This window comes from Schistocerca gregaria, chromosome 1, assembly GCF_023897955.1.
Source record: "Schistocerca gregaria isolate iqSchGreg1 chromosome 1, iqSchGreg1.2, whole genome shotgun sequence".
Lineage (NCBI taxonomy): Eukaryota > Metazoa > Arthropoda > Insecta > Orthoptera > Acrididae > Schistocerca > Schistocerca gregaria.
In genome coordinates this window covers 261,599,320-261,624,313 of record NC_064920.1, presented here as the reverse complement: position 1 = coordinate 261,624,313, position 24,994 = coordinate 261,599,320, and the positions used below count along the sequence as shown (strand labels likewise).

The following is a 24,994-nucleotide window of genomic DNA, read 5'->3' as shown; positions in this document are numbered from 1 at the left end:
AGGATAATTGCAATTAATATTATGAATACTCATAAATAATATGTTCTAGTGGGACGACAAACCGGAAATTAATTTTTTTGCAAACAAATATACAGAAGTCATTCTGGCATTAGTAACGAACGAGGGCTTTCACTGGAAACAAAACCGCTGTGCAAATGAAGGTTGTATGAATAGGCGTATAAGCTACAGAGGTAGTATGAACAATTTTAGAGGAGGCATAACGAATAAAAGACGGTCTGTATAGAAAATTAAGTTTTATCAACAGTAAAAACAACAATAAGTTTACATGGTAACTAAACGCTACATTGAGTGTATTTCATTTTCCCGCCGTGCTCAGTACAGCGCATATAAGTAATGCACTTTGGCTTGTGTGTGCTCAGCACTATCTTCATATTGTGGTCACCTGTGACTTTTGTTGTTTTTGAAAGAGCTTAGAAACCTTCCATCGCTGTTCTGCACTGCAGCTATGCGGTTACTGCAGACTTCCTACGGAGGTCTGCTACCTTCCGTATGAGCGGCTGTCTTCTTGTTTCGCAGGGCCGCTAATTCTTATGCTGCTGATGTAACTGAGGTGTTGTCGGGACAACACGCGCCAAGAAAACTGGAAAAAAGTAAATGGTAATTTAGACAGTTGTAGAGATGCATGTCAACAAATGACTAAGGTTACAGATCGAAACACCGGAAATTTAATACGTAGGCAAGGCCATTTTCCTGGCCTATTGTGTTCGGTATTTTTCACTTCGGATCGCACAAACATTAAAAAGAATTAAATAGTGTCAGGGGTAACAGATTTCCGCTTCGGTAAGTGGTTCGTGTTGGAAAAAAAAACAAGAACAAAAAAACAGAGAGAGCGAGGTAACTAGAGGAAAGAAGTAGTAATGTATACCGTAGACAGTGTTATCAATTAACATGGAAATAACAATTACAGCATTATAGAGCGATTTAAACTAGGTCATTTTACGGCTTTCATGCTGCGCAGGATCCTCGTCAATAAAAAATTGGTAGCCTAGCATTAACAGCTCCGACTGGGTTGCCACTTTCGTTGTACAAAGCATTGTGCCTGCCAAAACGCAGTGAGCCGTTGCAGTAGGAGATTCGTTTAACGCAGGGGTGCTCAAATTGCCGATCGCGATCTACGAGTCGATCGCTATCGTTTTAAGAGTCGATCTTATAAAACCTTTCAATAAAATCTGTTTAAATGAGCTGTTTTTGTAAAATATGATTTTGTTGATAATGAATCTTCGCACGGTATTTGTAGGCGGTAAATCTGACAACACAGGCTTCGCGCCTCTGTCGTCTTCATTTGCTTTTTACCGCCTTTAACGCTCGTGCCAAGCAACAGTCTTTCCACTTGCACAGTTACAGAAATTAAATGTGAATCACTTTCGTCAAATACAACCAGAGCTGTTGGATCAACAAACAACATTGGATCAAGAAACACTAAGACAGACTTTGAAAACCGCTTTTCAAATTTCAAGGCCATGGAATCTGTTCTACCTTTCATACCTCAAACTTTTAAAAACGGGTCTGAAATATATTATAAGCTGAATGAATACTCTTTTTCTCTTTTAGTGAGATTGATCTTGAAGAGTGAATAATTGATTTCAAAGTGACATTTCCTTCAGGAATTAATACAATGGAGATAGCTTTTGTAAACTAGCGAGTGTAAAAACCTGCTCTAACGTTGTAAAAGTTACTTTGTTCGTATATTTCATCGCTTTTTGGATCAACTTATCTATGTGAGACAGGATTTTCAACAATGAACGCAGTGAAGTGTGTGTGTAGTATTAAGATGACTGATCGTCGTCTTTTTGAATGTGTAAGGGTACCTCTCATAAATTATTCACCAGAAGAAAAAACCAAGTATAGCACTAATATTTTCATCATTTATAAAAATGTATAATTGAAGTTTTCACACGTAAGTTCTTGGAAAATTGAGTGGTAGGCCTACGACGTTTAACGGTGAGAAAATTAATATTTATGTATTTTGTGTGATTAAAATGGTTTATTTTCGCTATGGTGTTGTTTTGTGCTTAAACCGTCATGAATGTTTAGTCAGTAGGTCTCTGCATGGGCCTGAATTCATCCGAAAAAATGATGTTTTGCCATTCGAGGACCCAGGTTCGTCGTTGAGTACACCATCGCAGACGCTCCTGTCTGTGATGCAGCGTCAAGGGTATCCGCATCCATCGTCTCCGTGCTGATAGTCCATGCTGCTGCAAACGTTGCCGAACTGTTCGTGCAGATGGTCGTTGTCTTGCAAACGTCCCCATCTGTTGACTCACGGATCGAGACGTGGCTGCACGATCCGCTACAGCCATGCGGATAAGATGCCTGTCATCTTCTGCAAGGGATACGAGGCCGTTGGAATCCAGCACAGCGTTCCGTATTACACTCCTGAACCCACCGATTCCATATTCTGCTGTCATTGGATCTCGACCAACGCGAGCAACAATGTCGCGATACTATAAACCGCAATGGCGATAGGCAGCCCTCATCTCGTGGTCGTGCGGTAGCGTTCTCGCTTCCCACGCCCGGGTTCCCGGGTTCGATTCCCGGCAGGGTCAGGGATTTTCTCTGCCTCGTGATGGCTGGGTGTTGTGTGACGTCTTTAGGTTAGTTAGGTTTAAATAGTTCTAAGTTCTAGGGGGCTGATGACCATACATGTTAAGTCCCACAGTGCTCAGAGCCATTTGAACCATTTTTTTTTTTCGCGATAGGCTACAATCCCACCTTCATCAAAGTCGGAAAGGTGATGGTACGCGTTTCTCCTCCTTACACGACGCATCACAACAACGTTTCACCAGGCAACGCTGGACAACTGCTGTTTGTGTATGAGAAATCGATTGGAAACTTTCCTCATGTCAGCACGCTGTAGGTGTCGCCACTGGCGCCAACCTTGTGTGAATGCTCTGAAAAGCTAATCATTTGCATATCACAGCATCTTCTTCCTGTCGGTTAAATTTCGCGTCTGTAGCACATCATCTACGTGGCGTAGCAATTTTAATGGCCAGTAGTGTATGTTAGGTATTAATTTCTAGGACATTCATTTATGTGAAGTCGAAAATCTTTAGATATTGTGGAAACATTAGGAGAAACAGGAAATAGCTCAAACGATTCTGTGAATTGTGTTTTGAATTTTGATTGACGTGGTAATTTTTTGGGAATTTGTGGTAAGGTCTTGTGGGACCAAACTGCTGAGGTTATCGGTCCCTAAGCTTACGCACTATTTAATCTAACTTAAACTAACTTACGCTAACGACAAAACACACATCGATGCCCGAGGGAAGACTCGGGCCTCCGCGCTGACCTTGAGAAGACGCCATTGATCACGCAGCAACGTGCTCATTAAAGTCCAGAGCAGAAAGATAGTACGGTATCTTCCAAGTCCAAAGAAAGCATTTACAGTAAGAACTTCCAGAGAGAAAGTAAATCATGGATGGATAAAACGCTTAAACTTACGCAGTGTGCAAAGCGGGTTTTGTTTCGTTAAGTCTGAACATCAGCTGTATAAATGGAGGAAAGGTTTATTACGAGCGGTTTTAAGACATGTTAAACTAGAGATTCAATAAGAATACGGCATAACCGAAAAACATTGCTTCAACGATAACCGTTCTCCATACCATTGTTTCGCGCCAGCCGATCTGCCAAAATGGAGAGACAGTTGTTTTAGAAGGTGGTTGTTTGAGTTTGGATGATATCACTTCCGCGAATGGCATTTAGCTGAGATAGGCACACAGACCTTCATAATGACCTGGAAACGCTGTAAATATTCCTCAGGTAGGTACGACGGATTCTGGCGGGCGACTTTAAAGCTATGCAACTGTGGCAATGGTTGAGACATGGATGCCGTTCTTAAATCCAGAAACGAAGAGCTAGTCAGCTCAGTGAAAACACACAGATTCGTCATCACCAAACGGGCCCGTGATGAAAATATGGTGATGGTCTTGTTGTGGGACAGCACTGGCATAACCCGCACTCTTAGTATTTCAGAGGACACTACGGTGACATGTGCGAACTAGCAAGATGTTTTGTAGAACAAGCTTCTACTAGCACTGCGAGAAAAAACATCTGAGAAAGGCTGCGTGTGCGCTCTTTCATCAAGAAAATGGGCCAGTACATTGGACTAAAGTGACGAAGGAGAACTTTGAAGTTGTTTCTAATGTTACTCAGATGACCGGACTCCAAGTGACTTCACGGCCTATTGCAACTATGAAAGGCAATCCAGTCATATTGGTACTGCAGCAACTTTTTTCTCGGAGTCAAAACATGCTCCTGGAGAAGCGTCCGCAGCGGTCATGAAATCTTGTCGTCGACGTTCTGGAATGTTTGTAGCATTGAAGGGGAGATTACTTTGGGAAATAATGGAAGTTTTCTGCATGACTATTTTGTCAAAAAAAAAATAGGATGCCTTAGAACTTGAACATACCTATGTCTTCACACGGGCCTAACAGAGCAGGGACTCTATTAGCCATTTCGTACCTCAGACTCCAGTCAGTTCGATCTGAAGCTTGACACTGTTTCAAGTTTATCTAAATATTACTCGCTTAACCCACCAAAGTTAGAAATGGATGCCCTAAATATCATTCCGCTGAATACTTGAGAAGATCATAAACACCAACGCTTTAAACTCTTGGTGCATCGCTCCCATTATTGAATTTCAAAGGCCGGCTGGTGTGACCGACTGGTTCCAGGCGCTTCAGTCTGGTACCGCTCGACGGCTACGGTCGCAGGTTCGAACCCTACCTCGGGCATGGATGTGTGTGATGTCCTTAGGTTAGTGAGTTTTAAGTAGTTCTAAGTTCTAGGGGACTGATGACCTCAGATATTAAGTTCCATAGTGCTCAGAGCCAGTTGAACGATTTTTTTGCATGCGCCTAGAACAGCTCGGCCACATCGGCCGGCGAACGCATGCACACAGAATTGTTCATAACTGCAGCCCCTACGGTGGGGGCTCAGAGACTTCTTCTAAAAAGGTCAGTCTAAAGGGCAACGAGACATATCTGCAATACTGCAAAGTAACTTACGAGTCTTACTCGTCGGAAACTGTTCAGAGGAGATTCAGGTACCTGCTTTTTGCCAATAGGGCGTCCAGGAAAACAGAAGGCTAGCCAAGATATAGCCATTTCGTTGTCTTCATGCAAGAAGCTGAGTGAAAGTCACTGTTAAAAAATTTTCGTCTCCTACTTGAGGGGAAGGTTTGGCGACATTATGACACGACTCCAAGTGAACCGCAATTTTCTGTCTGTCACAGAGCGGGCAGGCAGCTCACTGGTTAATGTTAAAGTAATTAGCTACCTGGAGTTTCATGTGAGGGGAGGGAGATAATTGGGCAACTAAAAAGACATCTACCAGGTGGGTTGTTGGAGTGCAGTGAAGAAACATTTTATTGGTTAATCATTGGCTGAGCCATTGCCATTAGGGGAAGTCCATTTTCGTAAATTTTGTGCGTAGCAGAGTGGAAGTGCAGTATTTTTAGGAGTCTGGAGACGGATACAAGGAAAAACACTCTGGCCTGAGGCACGGAGATTCGGGGTAGAGATAGGAAGATAGTGGAATAGCCTGGGAGTTGTGGCGCCAGCCACAGCTTGCTATCTTGAGAATCAGCTTATCAGACAATCATTAAAGAGTTGCTGCCACCAGCGGGCCGCAACAGATGTCTTGTCTCCTTGAGTCGTTAAATCTGGTGAGAGTAGCTTGCGTTGTTGATTATCACGGAAGAATCATGATAACGTGCTTTCGATTCGCTTTGCACTAAATGTGGTTAGGCAGCGTGGTTCAATGTAGCCTCATGGTTGAGGGCACAGCCATGACCGAGCGGATCTAGGTACTTGCACATCGACTCTACATCTCTTTTCTGTTTCTACGACACCAATCTCAGTGAACCCATCTGTTGTTACCATTGCTAGAGAACGACCTGTGGGGTTGATTGGTCACTTGCACCCACACTTCTCTCTTATGGCCCACACCACGCCGATCTAACATTACGTTAAACCGTGCCCGTGTACAATATTTCATATGCTTTCTGTTTGTTGTGTACTCTTGCTATTCTGATTTACGTGGAGTCTTTCCCTTTTTCTATGTGTGTGCTGGTGAAGAGCGATCCATGTGTAAGTTGATGGGAGCAGTCTTTCTCTCAGTCTGTCGAGTCAGGAGAGATAATTAAATCGTCGGATAGGCTGTAGTCGGTGCCTTTCAGAGATGTTAGTTTATGGACATGTGTGTTCCCGAAATAGTCTGCTCTGCATTACTACGAATTTAGTCTGGCATCTGTTTGTTTGAATGGACGCCGGTGACCATCTTGCTCGTTTACAATTACTGCTCTGGCGCACCTTATTTACACTCCTTCTACTAATTTTTGAGTTCAAACTAGTGTTGTCTTTGTAATATATTATCGTGAAGATCAATATGTTATATCGAATTCAACATAGAATGGGCACGGCTGTTCAGTATCTGCAGTAGCAGTCATTTGTCAGTCTCATTGGCGATAATTCTGCAGATGGTAGAAATATGTAACAGTGCGTATCCTACTCTTCTATGAAATGAAAACACGGATTAGAGTAAACTAGTCAGATTTCAATGGACTTGTGACCAACGTAAATAGTGGACCAAAAATTCTGTTTGTGTTTGGCGATGAAGAGATTTATATGTACAAAGATAAAAATAGTCAACTGTGGCCAGTAGTTTTCGTGACTTGAGAAAATTAATAGTTACATAAAACAAGGCACAACATGATAGTGGATAAATCAGTGAAATAAAATTTCCTGACACGTCATTTCGGAAATTATATGAAAGTGAAATTATATACCTATAAAAAGAACAGATAAGAGATCCCTTAACTGAAGACAACAGGTATATAAAGGCTGTCTCACCTGCCCTCCACGACGCACAGCCAACCGGAGAGAAATACGTCCAGCCTCTCCTTGAACTCGGGGAGAACACAGGCGGCCAGGTGTCTGCAAACGCCTGATCCGCCGGATGGCGTGGTGCAGTTCTGGAAGCTGCCCTCAGTCTGGAAAACACAGCAGAGGCTGCAGTCAGCTGACACATCTTGCACTTTATAGTATCGTAAAGATATACAGAACGTCCCGGAAAAATGTACACACTTTGATAGTCAATGTTAATGGAACAAAATGACATACCATTACAATTCTTGAACGGGGAGAAGTTTTTTTATGTTATAGATCTTATAATGAAAGTTCTCACTGAGACATTTAAGTCTCATCTTCATATGCGATAATGAAAGACATTAAAATTGATGCCATGGTCGGACTCCAATCCGGCTCTTCTTGCTTACTAGGCAGAAATGCTAATCATTACACCAACGCAGCTGCATTGTACGAGTAAATATTGCTACACGAACTACATAAGTCGAGTACCTTCCCCAACACGAACTTAATATCTTCAGCTTAGTTTTCCCGGACGCTGGGGTCTCCTGTATTGGACTAGCACACCTAGTGACCAAGATGACGTTGGTTCGAGTCCCGGACGGGGCACAAATTTTAATTTCTTTCTTCTGCTTCCATCATTATCGCAGATAAAGATGAGACAAATGTCTCAGGGAAAACTTCAATTATAAGATATATAACATCACCTGTGGCACAGGACTTTCCCATTCCGTCCGGTGCTGGAGTGTCGTTCCAATGCTGGAAAGCCCTAGCAATAGTGACAATGTACGGGGAAAGTAAACTGTTGAAGTTTGTGTTGGGGAGGGCACTTGACTTGCGTAGTTCGTGCAGAAATGTTCACCATAGTGCTGCGGTGTTGTAATGGTTAGCAATTCTGCCTCGTAAACAAGAAAGTCCGGTTGCGAGTCGCTGCTGTGGCAAATATTTCAATTTCTTTCTTGTGTTTCCATCATTATCGCAGCTATTTTATGAGTTCAAAGTGACCCCCTTAGCAGGCAAACAACATCGATTCCTCTAAACTGTTGACCGAACTACGGCTGTTGGTGTTGTTAATATGCCAGCCGCACAGGACGCCTCGATGTTTTCCCGTAACTCTTTCAGAGTAGCTGGCTTCTGTTAATAAATTTCAATTTTCAAGGTCTCCCATAGGTGGACCTCTAGAGATGTAAGGTCTGGAGATCGTGGTAGGGTACTCAACAGCTACCATTGGAGCTATTCATCGTCCAGGTAGATTTTCATCCAAGTAGCCTCTGAAGCCTCTATGTTAGTTAGGCGAAGCGCCATCTTGTTGTCGGTAAACTGTTTCATTTCCAAACATCTCTCGGTTAGCAGGTGAAATCGATATTTGCAGCAAAAAAAATGGCTCTGAGAACTATGGGACTTAACATCTTAGGTCATCAGTCCCCTAGAACTTAGAACTACTTAAACCTAACTAACCTAAGGACATCACACAACACCCAGCCATCACGAGGCAGAGAAAATCCCTTACCCCGCCGGGAATCGAACCCGGGAACCCGGGCGTGGGAAGCGAGAACGCTACCGCACGACCACGAGATGCGGGCTATTTGCAGCATATGAAGGTACACCTCACCAGGTACGCCACCTTCAAACAAGTGTGGACCAATCAAACTGCGTGATGGCAGTCCACCCCACACATAAACACCCTGAAAATTAACATGTTGAGGATTTTCAGCCCAGTACGCGCAGTTGAGACGGTTTATAGTACCGTTCAGATTGAATTGCATTTCGTCAGACCAGATAACCATTCCTGCAAACTGTTCATCCTCGAGAGTCATGCCTTTAAACTACTCGCAGTACTCCACCGTTCGATTTGGGTTATACCCATTCGTAGCGTGCGGCGATCTTGGAATGTACGCTTTCCACTTTGACGTACCGTTGATCGGCTTAATCTGCCTTCACGTCCAACCTGTTTCACAGGTTTTTTAGGTGACCTAGCAAAATGTTGCAGCATAACAGCGCTGGAAGCTGGGCTTGTTAATGTTTCTGGTTAGCCAGACCTTTCCTTAGGCATATCCTGAACGCTACCGTCGCCTTCAAATTTATCGCGAATTCGATAAATTGTTGGTGGCTGAGTTCTGTTGGACCTCTGTCATGTTTTCGTAGTATTACTTCAATATGGTATTTCATTGCTCAAATGACGGTCTTACTTCATTCATTGCTATATGGTCACCTTCTAGAAAACGCGCAGCGAGATCAGTTAAGAATATAATGGGTTACACTACTACGCAAAATTGCAACGATATCTCATTTTGTTCCAAAGATATTAACTGTCAAAGATCGTCTACTTTTTTCTGACTGGATCCCTATGTTAAGGCTACCTTTTAGTGTGATCAGAGACATTGACTGATAGAAAAGTTAAGCATCTGGATGGAATGGATCAATGTTGACACAGTTTAGCACAGGTACATATCGACAGAAAGTGAGCAAATGATTAGAGTTGCTATGATCTGTGATGGTCACAGCCGCAACCTAAGTAATTTAGTGTCGTCGTCATGTGACCATGTTACCAGGCACTAAAAAATGTACACCGCTCTCCATGAAAATTTGCAACACCATGAAGGAGACATGCAACGAACGTCAAACTGTCGTGAAGTGTACTACTTGCTTGCCGCGCAGAGTGTCCCCGCGGTGAAAGGCGTCTTGTCACGGATTGCGCGGCCTCTTCCGTCGGAGGTTCGAGTCATCCCTCGGGCGTGGGTGTATGTGTTGTTCTTATCATATGTTAGCTTGAGTAATATGTAAGTCTAGTCAGTTTGGTCCCTTAGGATTTCAAACACATCTAAACATTTTTTACGCAAATGATTAGGATAACTGCGCAACTGCACAATGTAGATAGGAATAACACCATCTTTATTCTGTAAATAAGGAAAGATTAGATAGCGTGTTTCTCATACAGAAATCTCATTTTTAGTGTTGCTTTCTTGTGAAAAGATCGATTTATGCTTCAACGTAGAGAGATTTCTATTAGCGCATGTCGGTAGTCGACCGTCGGAGGTTCACCCTCTATCGAAGCTGTGGTTCCCACGACTGTCTGTGAATATGGAATCGATCAATAGCGGAGGGCGAGACACAACACTATGAAGGATCCCAGTTGCCGCCTGTGATTAGTGCCCGGTAGGAGAAACATAACGTTCGCTTATCTGTGTAGGGTAGTACAGTCACGTCTAGTGCCTGAGTCAGAAAGTAAACTTGCAAGAAAAGTATCCACGCAAGAAGAACGACGTCCTCTGGACCACTATTGAATATCTGGTTGGCCACCAAAGGACGGTTACCCGTGACACGGGAGAAGTGTAGGACGAGTTCCAGTTCTGTGTACATCATCACAATGGACGCACCCTTGTATGGAGTCTCCGAGCAGGAGGTTGAATTTTGACACATTTCATGGAACGGCGTAGGAGCTCCAGTGGGTACACAACACAATCACCTCTGGTTCGCCTAAGTTGTTTATGACGTGGTAAAACTATTGGTTGTTTCCAATGTTCGAGCACTCCAGACGTTATTCTTCAAAAAGACAATGCAAGACCATAAGTTCTACATATCTATCAACCATTACTGTGGCTTAGAGTTAAGAAGATTGTAATGACGTACTGGTATGTGTCATCAAAGCTCAGTTCTGCCTAAGGTTCAGTCAGTTTGTAACCATTGTTGTTGCAAAATGTGGCTGCCCAGTGTATTAATTTTAGCACCATGTACGCCACCCAGTCATCTGCCCCGCAATGTTAGTGAGAAACGTGAACGACAACGGAGAATACCAAGTGATGGTATGAGAAAACATCAGCAGCACATTACGGAGTTTCAAAGGGTGATTACTGTTGGCCAGTATGGGGCAGTATTATCAGTTCGTGCATTTCGCGCGGTCTACGGCGTCATGTCACGGATTGCGCATCCCCTTTCATCGGAGGTTCGAGTCATCCATCGGGCGTGGGTGTATGTATTGTTCTTAGCATTAGTTAGCTTAAGTAATGTGTATGTCTAGTCAGTTTCCTCCCTTAGGAATTCACACACATGGCATAGAATAATTTTGAACCAAAAATCTCGGCTCTGCACTACCTGGAATGATTATTATCAGAGTTTATGAAGTCCTCGAAGGGACATAGACCAATTCTACCAATGTCCTGGAGTGAGAGGCCGCTATTAACGAAAGTGTTATTGTGTGGCGGCCCATCGGGTGCGACTTCAGGTCACTTCTGGTAGGCAGGCCGAAGTGGCCCAGCGGTTATAGGCGCTTCAGTCTGGAACCGAACGACCGCTAAAGTCGCAGGTTCGAATCCTGCCTCGGGCATGGACTGTGTGATGTCCTTATGTTAGTTAGGTTTAAGTAGTTCTAAGTTCTAGGGGACTGATGACCTCAGATGTTAAGTCCCATAGTGCTCAGAGCCAATCGAAACATTTTTGAACTTCTGGTAGTCCCGGTGACCCCTGGCGGCACAGAGATGGCTCACAGACCCTCTGCGTTCTCAGATGTTTCCTACCATTAAACCGTATTTCGGTACCATCTTTCAACAGGACAATACTCATCCACACATTGCACGTTATTGTGTTAAATGGTTGGATGATGTTGAAATAGCCAGCAAGACCTCCCAATTAATCCCATGTGTGGGACCAAGGATGTCAAATCTATACCGGAATCAACATCGGGGCTATGGAGGGCCAGGGTCAGTAGTTACACAATAATGTATTGTGAATACATAGAAAGAAGGATCCTTTATTGCGTGATTATATGATAGCGGAACTAACACTGGTACAATTACTACTGGAAAATATCTGGGAGTATGCGTGCGGAACGATTTGAAGTGGAGTGATCATATAAAATTAATTGTTGGTAAGGCGGGTGCCAGGTTGAGATTCATTGGGAGAGTCCTTAGAAAATGTAGTCCATCAACAAAGGAGGTGCCTTACAAAACACTCGTTCGACCTATGCTTGAGTATTGCTCATCAGTGTGAGATCCGTACCAGGTCGGGTTGACAGAGGAGGTAGAGAAGATTCAAAGAAGAGTGGCGCGTTTCGTCACAGGGTTATTTGGTAAGCGTGATAGCGTTACGGAGATGTTTAGCAAACTCAAGTGGCAGACTCTGCAAGAGAGGCGCTCTGCATCACGGTATAGGTTGCTGTCCAGGTTTCGAGAGGGTGCGTTTCTGGATGAGGTGTCGAATATATTGCTTCCCCATACTTATACCTCCCGAGGAGATCACGAGTGTAAACTTAGAGAGATTAGAGGCCCCACGGAGGCTTTCCGGCAGTCGTTATGCCGGCGAACCATACGCGACTGGAACAGGAAAGGGAGGTAATAACACTTAAAGTGCCCTCCGCCACACACCGTTGGCTGGCTTGCGGAGTATAAATGTAGATGTAGATACGACTGTACTACACCTTTACCATCCGAATCAAAGTATGCATCTACACCCAACGGGTTAGAAGATCTATAAAAGGGACCATCAGCGTTATTGTATTGCCAATTTCACCGTACGTTTCACATTATTCACAAAAATAAAGCTAGATAATATCCCAGTGCATCAGGTTTCTCTCAAAAGCACTCAAAACAAGGAGTACAGTGATATATAGAGCTTTTCACGAACTTTAGAACAATGTTAAATGAGATGAACAGTTACGTTTTACAGACCATACTTGCTTTGCTATCTCTATTGAAACGAGAGTTAGAAATACTGACCACGCAACAAAATTACGTGCTTATCTGTGTATTATCATTTGCCGCAAATCTCGTTTTTATATCTTGAGCCGTTCTTGAAATAGAAAGGTGTTACGTCTTACGCTATTTACCTGCATAAGCGGTGGTTTGAGTGAATAGTGAGACAGAATGCAGTAGCAGGCTGTTTGGATAATGGCCGAGGAACATGACTTGTCAGTTTGTGACTTGCGTAGTTACGTGCATCACTATGGAAAGGTGCCCACAAAGCGTGCATTTAGTACCTATTTAAGCGTTCAATAAAGTGGGCACCACAAGACGTACCAAAGGAAATGGGAAGAACTTCTGTTTAGACGCCAACAAGGCACATATCAATATTGTATACGCAAGTCAAGGTTTTATAAAGGCTAGAGCTAAAAACAAATCGGCACTTAATAGTTTATGTACAGCCACTGCAGTATATATCATGGCAGATTCTATGCAAAATGAAGAAATTGATCATTATGATTGCTAAAATGGATGAGAAAACTGGAGGAAAATGGAAACTGCACATTTCTGCAATGTGAACGTATTGTAAAAAACGGATATTCATATATACATTATTTGAAAATGAATTAGGACAATTCATGATTTTTACCAGAGACTGCGCAATAGAAATTAACGAAACAGAGTACCGTGATTATAAAATTCATTGCACATAGCAGGAATTATTTGTTACCTGAAGATCCCTTGCTACCCCTTTTTGGATACGTCAAGATCATTTCCAGTGTCAACTTTGTTTGAGTCTCTAACGGAAAAGCTTTCTTGGCAGTTTTCAGTCGGTTTTTCTACTTGATTGCAGTTTACGTGGCAGACTTCGTTTACTGCTTGCTTCTCTTCTGACAGCACTGATTGGAACTCTCATTTAAGTTTTGAACCAAGTTAATATATTTTTCCTTCTTTTCCATCGAAAATACTTCGTCAGGTGCCGACAGCGTTCCCTCAGCTTTCAAGTTGAAAGAAAACACGTCAGTGAAAGCTTGCATTCGTGTATTATCGGATGCGAGTTCAAGCACCAATATATATTCGCACTCATTTCCATACAACATGCATAAGCAGGGTGGAGTTAGTAAGTTTAGACTGCACAGTAACGCAGCCTCTGTTCTGAGGTAAAGGGAAATGTAGTTAGGTTTCCCACAATATGTTATTACAAGTGTCCATTTCCTCTATAGGAGCAGGATATTTCTATACGTGCTGTCAACATAAAAATGTTTTTCACTTTAGTCACATGAACACCCAGATTACAAAAGAAAAAGGAAGCAATCAGTGGTATTTTGTAGGATTAGAAGGGAATTGCTATTAATCAAGATCAGTGAACCTTTCCCCATGTGGAACTACATTGTGTTCCATACCGTCTCTTGCGTATTTCCATACTACGACGATGTCAAGAAAAACCTCAAACGTTAGTAACAATAGCTGTAGCAGCAGTGCAGGTACGGAGCCTGTCACAGATCTGTTCCCTCGAAAACTGAGCACAGTATTTACAGCAGGGGACTGGTTCGCTGCAGAGGTACTACTCATCTGTGCCAGCGGTAACACTCTTGCTAAGACAACGCCCAGCTAGTGAGGACTTACCTGGTTCTCAGAGAGCTGGAAGTGTTGGTCGGTGCCGTTAATATTCAGTGTGACCTGGGATCCGTTCCGAAGTGGACCCAGCCACGTGACGTCCCCCAGCGTTGGCACGAACTCTGCAAAAGGCCACAACGCGAATGCCAGAATATGTGATACTTCAAGCATACTTCCTTATTATTGTATTTCTTAAGTACTATGTTGTTTCATTTTTGGTGATGACCGTTGTTGTTGTTGTTGTTGTCTTCAGTCCTGAGACTGGTTTGATGCAGCTCTCCAAGCTAATCTATCCTGTGCAAGCCTCTTCATCTCCCTGTACCTACTGCAACCTACATCCTTCTGAATCTGCTTGGTGTACTCATCTCTGGGTCTCCCTCTACGATTTTTACCCGCCACGCTGCCCTCCAATACCAAATTAGTGATCCCTTGATGCCTGAGAACATGTCCTACCAACCGATCCCTTCTTCTGGTCAAGTTGTGCCACAAATTTCTCTTCTCCCCAATCCTATTCAATACCTCCTCATTATTTATGCGATCTACCCATCTAATCTTCAGCATTCTTCTGTAGCACCACATTTCGAAAGCTTCTATTCTCTTCTTGTCCAAACTATTTATCGTCCATGTTTCACTTCCATACGTTGCTACACTCGATACAAATACTTTCAGAAACAACTTCCTGACACTTAAATCTATACTGGATGTTAACAAATTTCTCTTCTTCAGAAACGTTTTCCTTGCCATTGCCAGTCTACATTTTATATCCTCTCTACTTCGACCATCATCAGTTATTTTGCTCCCCAAATAGCAAAACTCCTTTACTACTTTAAAAGTGTCTGGTTTCCTAATATAATTCCCTCAGCATCAGCCGACTTAATTTTACTACATTCCATTATCCTCGTTTTGCTTTCCTTGATGTTCATCTTATATACTCCTCTCAAGACACTGTCCATTCCGTTCAACTGCTCCTCCAAGTCCTTTGCTGTCTCTGACAGAATTACAATGTCATCGGCGAACCTCAAAGTTTTTATTTCTTTTCCATGAATTTTAATACCTAGTCCGAATTTTTCTTTTATTTCCTTTACTGCTTGCTCAATATAAAGATTGAATAACATCGGTGAGAGGCTACAACCCTGTCTTACTCCCTTCCCAACCACTGCTTCCCTTTCATGTCCCTCGACTCTTATAACTGCCATCTGGTTTCTGTACAAATTGTAAATAGTCAACGCTCCCTGTATTTTACCCCTGCCACCTTTAGAATTTGAAAGAGAGTATACCAATCAACATTGTCAAAAGCTTTCTCTAAGTCCACAAATTCTCCTAAGATAAGCCGTAAGGTCAGTATTGCCTCACGTGTTCCAGTATTTCTAATGAATCCAAACTGATCTTCCCGGAGGTCGGCTTCTACTAGTTTTTCCATTCGTCTGTAAAGTATTCGTGTTAGTATTTTGCAGCTGTGGCTTATTAAACTGATAGTTCGGCAATTTTCACATCTGTCAAAACCTGATTTCTTTGCGATTGGAATTATTATATTCTTCTTGACGTCTGAGGGTATTTCGCCTGTCTCATACATCTTGCTCACCAGATGGTAGAGTTTTGTCAGGACTGGCTCTCCCAAGGCCGTCAGTAGTTTTAATGGAATGTTGTCTATTCCGGGGGCCTCGTTTCGACTCAGGTCTTTCAGTGCTGTGTCAAACTCTTCGCGCAGTATCGTATCTCCCATTTCATCTTCATCTACATCCTCTTCCATTTCCATAATATTGTCCTCAAATACATCGCCCTTGTATAGACTCTCTATATACTCCTTCCACCTTTCTGCTTTCCCTTCTTTGCTTAGTCTGACCAAGATACTTTATTTCTTTTACTGTTGGTCCAACACGTCGCACCACAGAGGTAAGGGGCGTGTTTTCAGCGGCATAACCAACATACTTTCAAGCAAAGTGCCTTGAAAAAGCAGTGTATTTCGAAGAGATTGATTCAGATTCACAAGAAAATAACTTCTAAATAAATGAAGACAGAAACTTGAGACAAATTTAAATTTGCACATCGAAACTAAATGATTATCTAAGAACCGATTCATGTGTATGTATCTCCGACGCAGCTGCTAGAACGCGCCGAAAATTTCAGTTTTCGAGCGGCCGTTGCTTGTGAGGGCATTTCTTAGCAATAACAATAATTCAGAGTAGCTTGGTGGTTGATTGCAAGTATTTCAAGTGGACACCACTTCGGCGACGTCAGTGTCCCTAATCTATCGCTGGATATCTTGGGGAGGGAAACCTACACTTTAACGTGAAACCCGAACCACGTGTCATTGCTGGCGATTACTCACATCGTTAAACGGTGAAGGCTAGGTTAAAGACTGAAAATTTCCCTGGTTTGATAGGAATTCGATCCGCTTAGCTCTCGGTCCCCGCTAGACCGTAAGAATCGATAATTCTTAACAATAACCTGCCTAAATGTAGAACCACCCGTGCCGGTACACGGATATCTCATTGCATCACTGGCCTTCTAGGTCACATGATCTCACGCTGTCTTTCTTTTTCGTGCCGTTTTGTAAAACACTCTGTTTACGTTCTTCCGTTTTCAACAACTTTGGGGGAACTGTGACACAGCATAGCCGCGTCAGTTAAGGAAAACTATGGAAGTTTTGCTTTCGTCTACAAGGAATGATGTAGACACATAACTGAGTCTCCATAACTGAGTCTGGAAGGTAGGAGACGAGGTACTGGCAGAAGTAAAGCTGTGAGGAGGGGGCGTGAGTCGTGCTTGGGTAGCTCAGTTGGCAGAGCACTTGCCCGCGAAAGGCAAAGGTCCCGAGTTCGGGTCTCGGTCCGGCACACGGTTTTAATCTGCCAGGAAGTTTCACATAACAGAATGTCTGTACACTGGTCATAAAAATATCTCAACCGGCAAGGAAATTTTTGTCTCATTCAAATCCGATAATAGTAACTGATTTTAAATACATGTTCATGTCAATTAGTTTCCGAGGAAACATTGCGATGGGAACTGGATGCAAAGGGCATCAGAAGCAGATTGCTTCGCAAAAGGCCTTTGTTTATAGTGACACATAAGACTGCCCTAAACTACACAAAATACGGCCAAATGTTGATTTTAAACGCGTAGTGTGGTCCGAAGAGTTGTGATCTTGCCTCGTGGTATGCACCAACGGGTCACTGTAGCGTTTAACCATCAGATGTGGAGGTGGTTGTGTGAAAATTCGGAGGTATTTCTACTACTACCATTTGGGCCCACTTCTTCAGGTTGCCGTGAAAATGAGGCAGAATGTTTATTTCAGTCTTACTGGTGACAAGGCGTTGATCTGAGTTTGCTGTGCACTCTTCCAAGATGACAACAGTTATAATCACAGAGGTGGAAGGGTGTTTTCGTGGTCTGACGAACACCCAGGCACTCTACCCCATCTCGACTGGCTTTCTTAGTCCTTCATGTGGCAGTGGTAAATATACATTGAGATGATAAATTCAAGTTGTTAGCGATATGCACAAATACTGATGGCGGTAATATCACGTACACAAGGTATAAAAGGGCAACGCACTGGCGGAGCTGTCTTTTGTACTTATAAGGAAACCTCCCCATCGCACCCCCCTCAGATTTGGCACAGTGGATAGGCCTTAAAAAACCGAACGCAGACCGATCGAGAAAACAGGAAGAAGTTGTGTGGAACTATGAAAAATAAGCAAAATATAAGAATTGAGTAGTCCATGCCCCAGATAGGCAACGTCAAGGATAATGAAAGTTCAGGATCGCCGTGGCCCCATGGTTAGCGTGAGCAGCTGCGGAACGAGAGGTCCTTGGTTCAACCCTTGCCTCGAGTGAAAAGCTTAATTTTTTATTGTCAGACAATTATCAAAGTTCAGGCACTCATACATAATCTGCTTCGCTTTAAAAAATTCGAGGACATGTTCAGATTTGCTTGGACATTTGCAGGATTTAGAGTTCTACATTCGGAAAAATTTGGAAACGTTAAAAACATATGTTTTGGCAGAGCACAGGGAAAACTGTGCGACTGTGAAATTGTTGCATTCATTTGTTGCAGTTTATGTGACAATCTCTTATGTTTTCATCACTTTTTGGGTGTGTTTATCACATCCACAAGAAAACCTAAATCAGGCAAGGTAGAAGAATGTTTTTACCCATTCGCTAAGTGTACAGGTTAGGTGGGTCGACAACATATTCCTGTCATGTGACGCACATGCCGTCACCGATGCGTATAGAATTTATCAGACGTGTTTTCCTGTGGAGGAATCGGTTGACCTATGACCTTGCGATCAAATGTTTTCGGTTCCCATGGAAGAGGCACGTCCTTTCGTCCACTAATCGCACGGTTTTGCGGTGCGGTCGCAAAACACAGACACTAAACTTATTGCAGTAAACATAGACGTCAATGAACGAACGGACATATCATAACTTTGCGAAAATAAAGAAAATAAACTCGAGAGCATACATGAACCTAGGACCTCTCGTTCCGCAGCTGCTCACGCTAACCACGTGACCACGGCGCTCCTGAACTCATGCTTTCCTTGATGTTGACTATGTTGCACGTGGACTACTCAGTTTGCATATTTTGCTTATTTTTTTCATGGTTCCACACAACTTATTCCTGTTATCTCAATTGATCTATGTTCAGTTTTTCAAGACCTATCCACTGTGCCAACTTATAACTAAATCTGAGGGGGGTGCGCTGGGAAGGTTCCCTTGTTAGGTGATTCATATGAAAAGGTTCCCGAGGTGACTGTGGCCGGAGGACGGGAATTAACAGACTTTGAACACAGATAGGTATTTGGAGTTAGACATGCAGAAAATTTTATTTCGGAAATCGGTACGTAATTCAATATTGCGAGGTCTACAGTGTCAATAGAGTGGCCAGAATAACAAATTTCTGCTATTACCTCTCATCATGGACAACACATTGGCCGCAGGTTTTCACTAAACGACCGTGAGCAGCGGCTTTTGCTTAGAGTTGAAATCGGTAGGTAATTCAATATTGCGAGTTCTACAGTGTCAATAGAGTGGCCAGAATACCAAATTTCTGCTATTACCTCTCATCATGGACAACACATTGGCCGCAGGTTTTCACTAAACGACCGTGAACAGCGGCTTTTGCTTAGAGTTGTCAGCGCTTACAGACAAGGAACAGTGCATTAAATAGCCACAGAAATAAATGAGTGGAAAAACTTGGCCGTGTCAGAGGGGTCCCGACTTCAGTTGTTAAGAGCTGATGGTAGGGTTCGCGTATGGTGCAGACCTCAAGGAACCATGGAACCAAGTAGTCAACAAGGCACCGTGCAACTGGTGGTGGTGTATGCTTTTTCTCACTGGGTCCTCTGGCCCAGCGGAACCGCTCATTGACTGGAAATGGTTATGTTCGCCTACTTGGAGACCATATGCGCTTACGGACTTCATGTTCTCAAATAACGATTTCACCGGGCCATAGTTGTTCGTGTGTGGCTTAAGGAAGTTTCTGGGCAGTTACCGCGAATGATATGGTCACCCATATAGCCCGACATGAATCCCTTGTTCGTGTACAAAATCATGCACCAGCAACACTTTTGCAATTATGGGCATCTATGAAGGCAACATGGCTCAATATTTCTTCATGGGACTTCCAACGACTTATTGAGTCCATGCCACGTCACGATTCCGCTCTACGCCGGACGATAGGAGGTCTGACACTATATTAGGAGGTATTTGATGAGTTTTGCCCCCTCAGTGTATATATTACTGGGTTACATGCTGTGTGTTACTTTATTTAGTAAAGACGATTGATCTTATTGGTATTAATATTACCACAACAGTCTCTATAATAAATATGAGTACCATTCTTATGTGCCTAAGTTATAAGGCGTGAGTTATCAGTGAACAAGTCAGAAATGATAAGAATGGCTCGTTTACATTTCTGGTTTCCGTCCGATAGTATTTGTCACATGTGGATTTTTGTATCTTAAGTTCAGTTTACAGTAACATTTAGTACATTATAAAGTTTAAATTCTAAAGGTGGCCGGGGCAAAATACAATTTGTACAGAAACCAGATGGCAGTTATAAGAGTCGAGGGACATGAAAGGGAAGCAGTGGTTGGGAAGGGAGTAAGACAGGGTTGTAGCCTCTCCCCGATGTTATTCAATCTGTATATTGAGCAAGAAGTAAAGGAAACAAAAAAAAATTTGGAGTAGGTATTAAAATTCATGGAGAAGAAATAAAAACATTGAGGTTCGCCGATGACATTGTAATTCTGTCAGAGACAGCAAAGGACTTGGAAGAGCAGTTGAATGGAATGGACAGTGCTTGAAAGGAGGATATAAGATGAACATCAACAAAAGCAAAACGAGGATAATGGAATGTAGTAAAATTAAGTCGGGCGATGCTGAGGGAATTAGATTAGGAAACCAGACACTTTTAAAGTAGTAAAGGAGTTTTGCAATTTGGGGAGCAAAATAACTGATGATGGTTTAAGTAGAGAGGATATAAAATGTAGACTGGCAATGGCAAGGAAAGCGTTTCTGAAGAAGAGAAATTTGTTGTCATCGAGTATAGAATTAAGTGTCAGGAAGTCTTTTCTGAAAGTATTTGTATGGAGTGTAGCCATGTATGGAAGTGAAACATGGACGATAAATAGTTTGGACAAGAAGAGAATAGAAGCTTTCGAAATGTGGTGCTGCAGAAGAATGCTGAAGATTAGATGGGTAGATCACATAACTAATGAGGAGGTATTGAATAGGATTGAGGAGAAGAGAAGTTTGTGGCACAACCTGACCAGAAGAAGGGATCGGTTAGTAGGACATGTTCTGAGGCATCAAGGGATCACCAATTTAGCATTGGAAGGCAGTGTGGAGGTTAAAAATCGTAGAGGGCGACCAAGAGATGAATACACTAAGCAGATTCAGAAGGATGTAGGTTGCAGTAGGTACTGGGAGATGAAGAAGCTTGTACAGGATAGAGTAGCATGGAGAGCTGCATCAAACCAGTCTCAGGACTGAAGACCACAACAACAACAACAAAGTTTAAAAACAGTATGGGAGATATTTGTAATCATACTTACAACTAGTTTTGTTTTGCATCGTACATGTCAGCAAACAAATTGTCGTGAATTCAGTTCTCAGTTACATCCTACTTTACTGGTTATAAGCTGTGAAATGCTTCTTCAAATGTAGAAAGAAATATTTTCGGAAACATGAGAGATAATATAAAATATTTTTGCTGACAGTGAACATATGTTATGATTACTATGCACACTCTTGAATGTAACTGTTATTTTATTTACTTTTTTTGTTTGGTGTTTAGAGATAGAAGGATCTTATTGGCATTCGTGAATATTTCTTTTGTCTATAGAATGATGTCAAGACATGGAGTAGTTGCGTGGCAGATAAAGTTCTGCCTTTTGCTGGGAGAGGAAGAGTAAATTATTGTTTAACGTCCCGTCGACAGCGAGGTCATTAGAGGCGGTCCACAAGCTCAGATTAGGGCAGGATGGGAGGGAAATCGGCAGTGTCCTTTCAAAGGAACCATCGTTGTATCTGCCTGAAACGACTTAGGGGAATCATGGAAAACCTATGATGCAGAAGGTTTAGCAACTCACATTTCCAAAATTTCAAACACTTCTACAATAACTGACGGTAGTCTGAATAACAAAGTGCAAAGTCGACCAGTGGGTCCTACGATTGGTACACAGGCACCAGGTTGGATTGGCTGTTGGCCTGTGCTGTAAGAAGCTTTTAAAACAAGTCGCGAAACGCACTCTGATAACGGCGTGGCTGAAAATGTGGATTTGTATGCATGGTCTAAAGTTGAACAGCAATCTTTTGCGGACTATCATCCTTCTGTGGACATAAGTGTACTAGCAGAAGCCGAAATTCTTTTCGAAATTACCAGTAAAATTACTATGTACAATTAGTAGCTCCTGATTGCTTTGTATTAATATTCACCACCCTATAATTCATGATTGTCGTAGAAGTACACTACTGGCCATTAAAACTGCTACAACTTGAAGCTGGCGTGCTACAGACGCGAAATTTAACCGACAGGAAGAAGATGCTGTGATATGCAAATGTTTAGCTTTTCAGAGCATTCACACAAGGTTGGCGCCGGTGGCGACACCTACAGCGTGCTGACATGAGGAAAGTTTCCAACCGATTTCTCATACACAAACAGCAGTTGACCGGCGTTGCCTGGTGAAACGTTGTTGTGATGCCTCGTGTAAGAAAGAGAAATGCGTACCATCACGTTTCCTACTTTGATAAAGGTCGGATTGTAACCTATCGCGATTGCGGTTTATCGTATGGCGACATTGCTGCTTGCGTTGGTGGAGATCCAACGACTGTTAGCAGAATATGGAATCGGTGGGTTCAGGAGGGTAATACGGAACGCCGTGCTGGATCCCAACGGCCTCGTATCACTAGCAGTCGAGATGACAGACATCTTATCCGCATGGCTCTAACGGATCGTGCAGCCACGTCTCAATCCCTGAGTCAACAGATAGGGTGCCATGGGTTAAAAGTCTCGGTCACCTCTTGTAGGCATTGACGGCACTTTGAACAGTGGACGTTACATTTCAGATGTGTTACGACCCGTGGCTCTACCCTTAATTCGATCCCCACGAAACCCTACATTTCAGCAGGATAGTGCACGACCGCATGTTGCAGGTCTTGTACGGGCCTTTCTGGATACAGAAAATGTTCGACTGCTACCCTTGTCAGCACATTCTCCAGATCTATGATCAATTGAAAACGTCTGGTCAGTAGTGACCGAGCAACTGTGGTACCGTGTTGAAGCTACATGGGCAGGTGTACCAGTACACGCCATCCCAGGCGTATCAAGGCCGTTATTACGGCCAGAGGTGGTTGTGCTGGGTACTGATTTCTCAGGATCTATGTACCCAAATTGCATGAAAATGTAATCACATCTCAGTTATAGTATAATATATTTGTCCAATGAATGCCCGTTTATCGTCTGCATTTCTTCTTGGTGTAGCAATTTTAATGGCCAGTAGTGTAGATAATAAATTGGGCCGTTCTATTTAATACTACTCTTTGGAATACATTCTGACATGTACCCTCTGACTGTTATGTTGGATGAAAATTTTTTCACTTTAAGGGTTAATACTACAGAAAATATTTAGTGTTATTTAGAGAAGCGGGTGCACAAACTGGTCTTTTCTGAAACCCTTACCTGTTGTGGGCACTATGGTGACATCGAAATCTAGGCTGGGCGCTGAAACAAATGGAATTGACATTAGAATCAGATCGAGAGTAGTTTATTCTATAAGATGTATCAAAAAGTTTCCGTTTGAGGGCGTTGGAGCAGCTTATACGCAACCCAGTGGGACTCCGATGTGGGTGTGTAAGCACCGACATGCAGATAAGTAATTAGTGTGGCCTTCGAACGAGAACTTTTTGATCGTCCCTTCTAATACACATCGTGAACTAAAATAAAAGTTTTGCTTTTCTCTATTATAGCTTACATCTTTGAAAATTTTCAGATCGCAGACTTTAATTTCTATCTCATTGACTAGCTTTCTTACTTCTTCTGTTTTTAATAATGGGTGCATAGAAAGGTACCAGAATATAAGATTGAGAGTAGGGTAGGCAGAATAGGGGACATTTAATCGAGCAACATAATCGTAGGTCGAAAATGCACCCTTGTGGAGCTACGCCTATAAAACGTCAGCCAATCTACAAAGAGAGAGAGAACATGTGCACATTTAACACAACCTAATTTTCCCCAGATGATCCTCGTAATCTTAAAGAACACCATGAATAGTTAAATTAACTCAAGGTAACTGTTGAATTAAACTGTCAAAGCTAGGCTAACATTAAATTTCTACCCTAGTGTAGTTTCATTACACACGATTCTTTGTTATTTTTGCTGTAGGAACCTGGATTATTAACTCAGTCACTACAGATGTATCGTAACTCCATTAATTTGTCAAGATAAACAGCTGCACTTCAGAAATTGGACTGCAGCAAGGTAATGATATTTCTATTGTATGGGGCAGTGCTTTTAATCATTACATCAATAGAGTATATGCTTTAAATTTTGCTAACTAACGGAGAACATGAACGGACTTCTATTCCGTAAAATAAATCAATAACTATAAACTAGGCATCAACAAAAAGGAAAGGAAACATGTCAAAGACTCTTATTTTCTCATATTACATTTTTACAGCAAACCATTTATAATGGATCAACTCAGTCTAATTCTGCATCCAACATTGCTATAAAGTTGAAAATATTTTGCGACGAGCTCTTCTGGGGTGTTGACTTCCATGCACTCTTCGCTGCTAGGTAGCCATTCTGTGGCCGTAGCTCACTGGGAAACATCTATACTGTTCGTCGAAATCTTTCTCTTCTGTGGCAGTGCTGCCATTTTTTTTTCGACCTCTATGTGTCAAGTGCCCGAGGCCAATGTACAGCAGTTGTTTCTCGTCCTATGGGCTGGAGGCACAAACTGCCCAATTACACGGATTTCAGTCTGCTATAAAAGGTTTAAATCACACAACTACTGTCTGCTCACGCAAAAACTTCCCACATAATGTCAGAGTGTCACATAATAATTACTTTCCAGCATTTATTGATCTGGTTCATCTTTCTCATCATATATTATGTAGTTAATTAAATTTTACTTTTCCTCACATTTCTTTGTTAATTTGAAGATTAATCAGTGGACTGATAGTGACTTAAATTTTTCTGTTCTAAGACTTGACCTGTCCTAGTTGAGTTACTACTTCACCACAGGAATAGCTCACCGACGCACTAAAACTTATCAACAATCTCACTTGGTCCTGAAGGTGTCTTCAATAAGG

At 42.5% G+C, this 24,994-nt stretch overlaps 1 protein-coding gene across 1 annotated transcript in view; it reads right to left on the bottom strand.

Moving 5' to 3' along the window:
* Positions 1-239: 239 nt before the first annotated feature.
* The window catches only part of LOC126339739 (inter-alpha-trypsin inhibitor heavy chain H6-like), a 160,154-nt gene continuing 135,399 nt past the window's right edge, over positions 240-24,994 (bottom strand). The window contains exons 14-17 of the mRNA XM_050001658.1: positions 23,361-23,402; positions 14,189-14,301; positions 6,873-7,012; positions 240-601 (exon numbers count right to left, since the gene is read on the bottom strand). Coding sequence (XP_049857615.1) covers positions 550-601; positions 6,873-7,012; positions 14,189-14,301; positions 23,361-23,402 — 347 coding nt within the window. The 3' untranslated portion in view covers positions 240-549. The remainder of the gene's footprint in view (positions 602-6,872; positions 7,013-14,188; positions 14,302-23,360; positions 23,403-24,994) is intronic.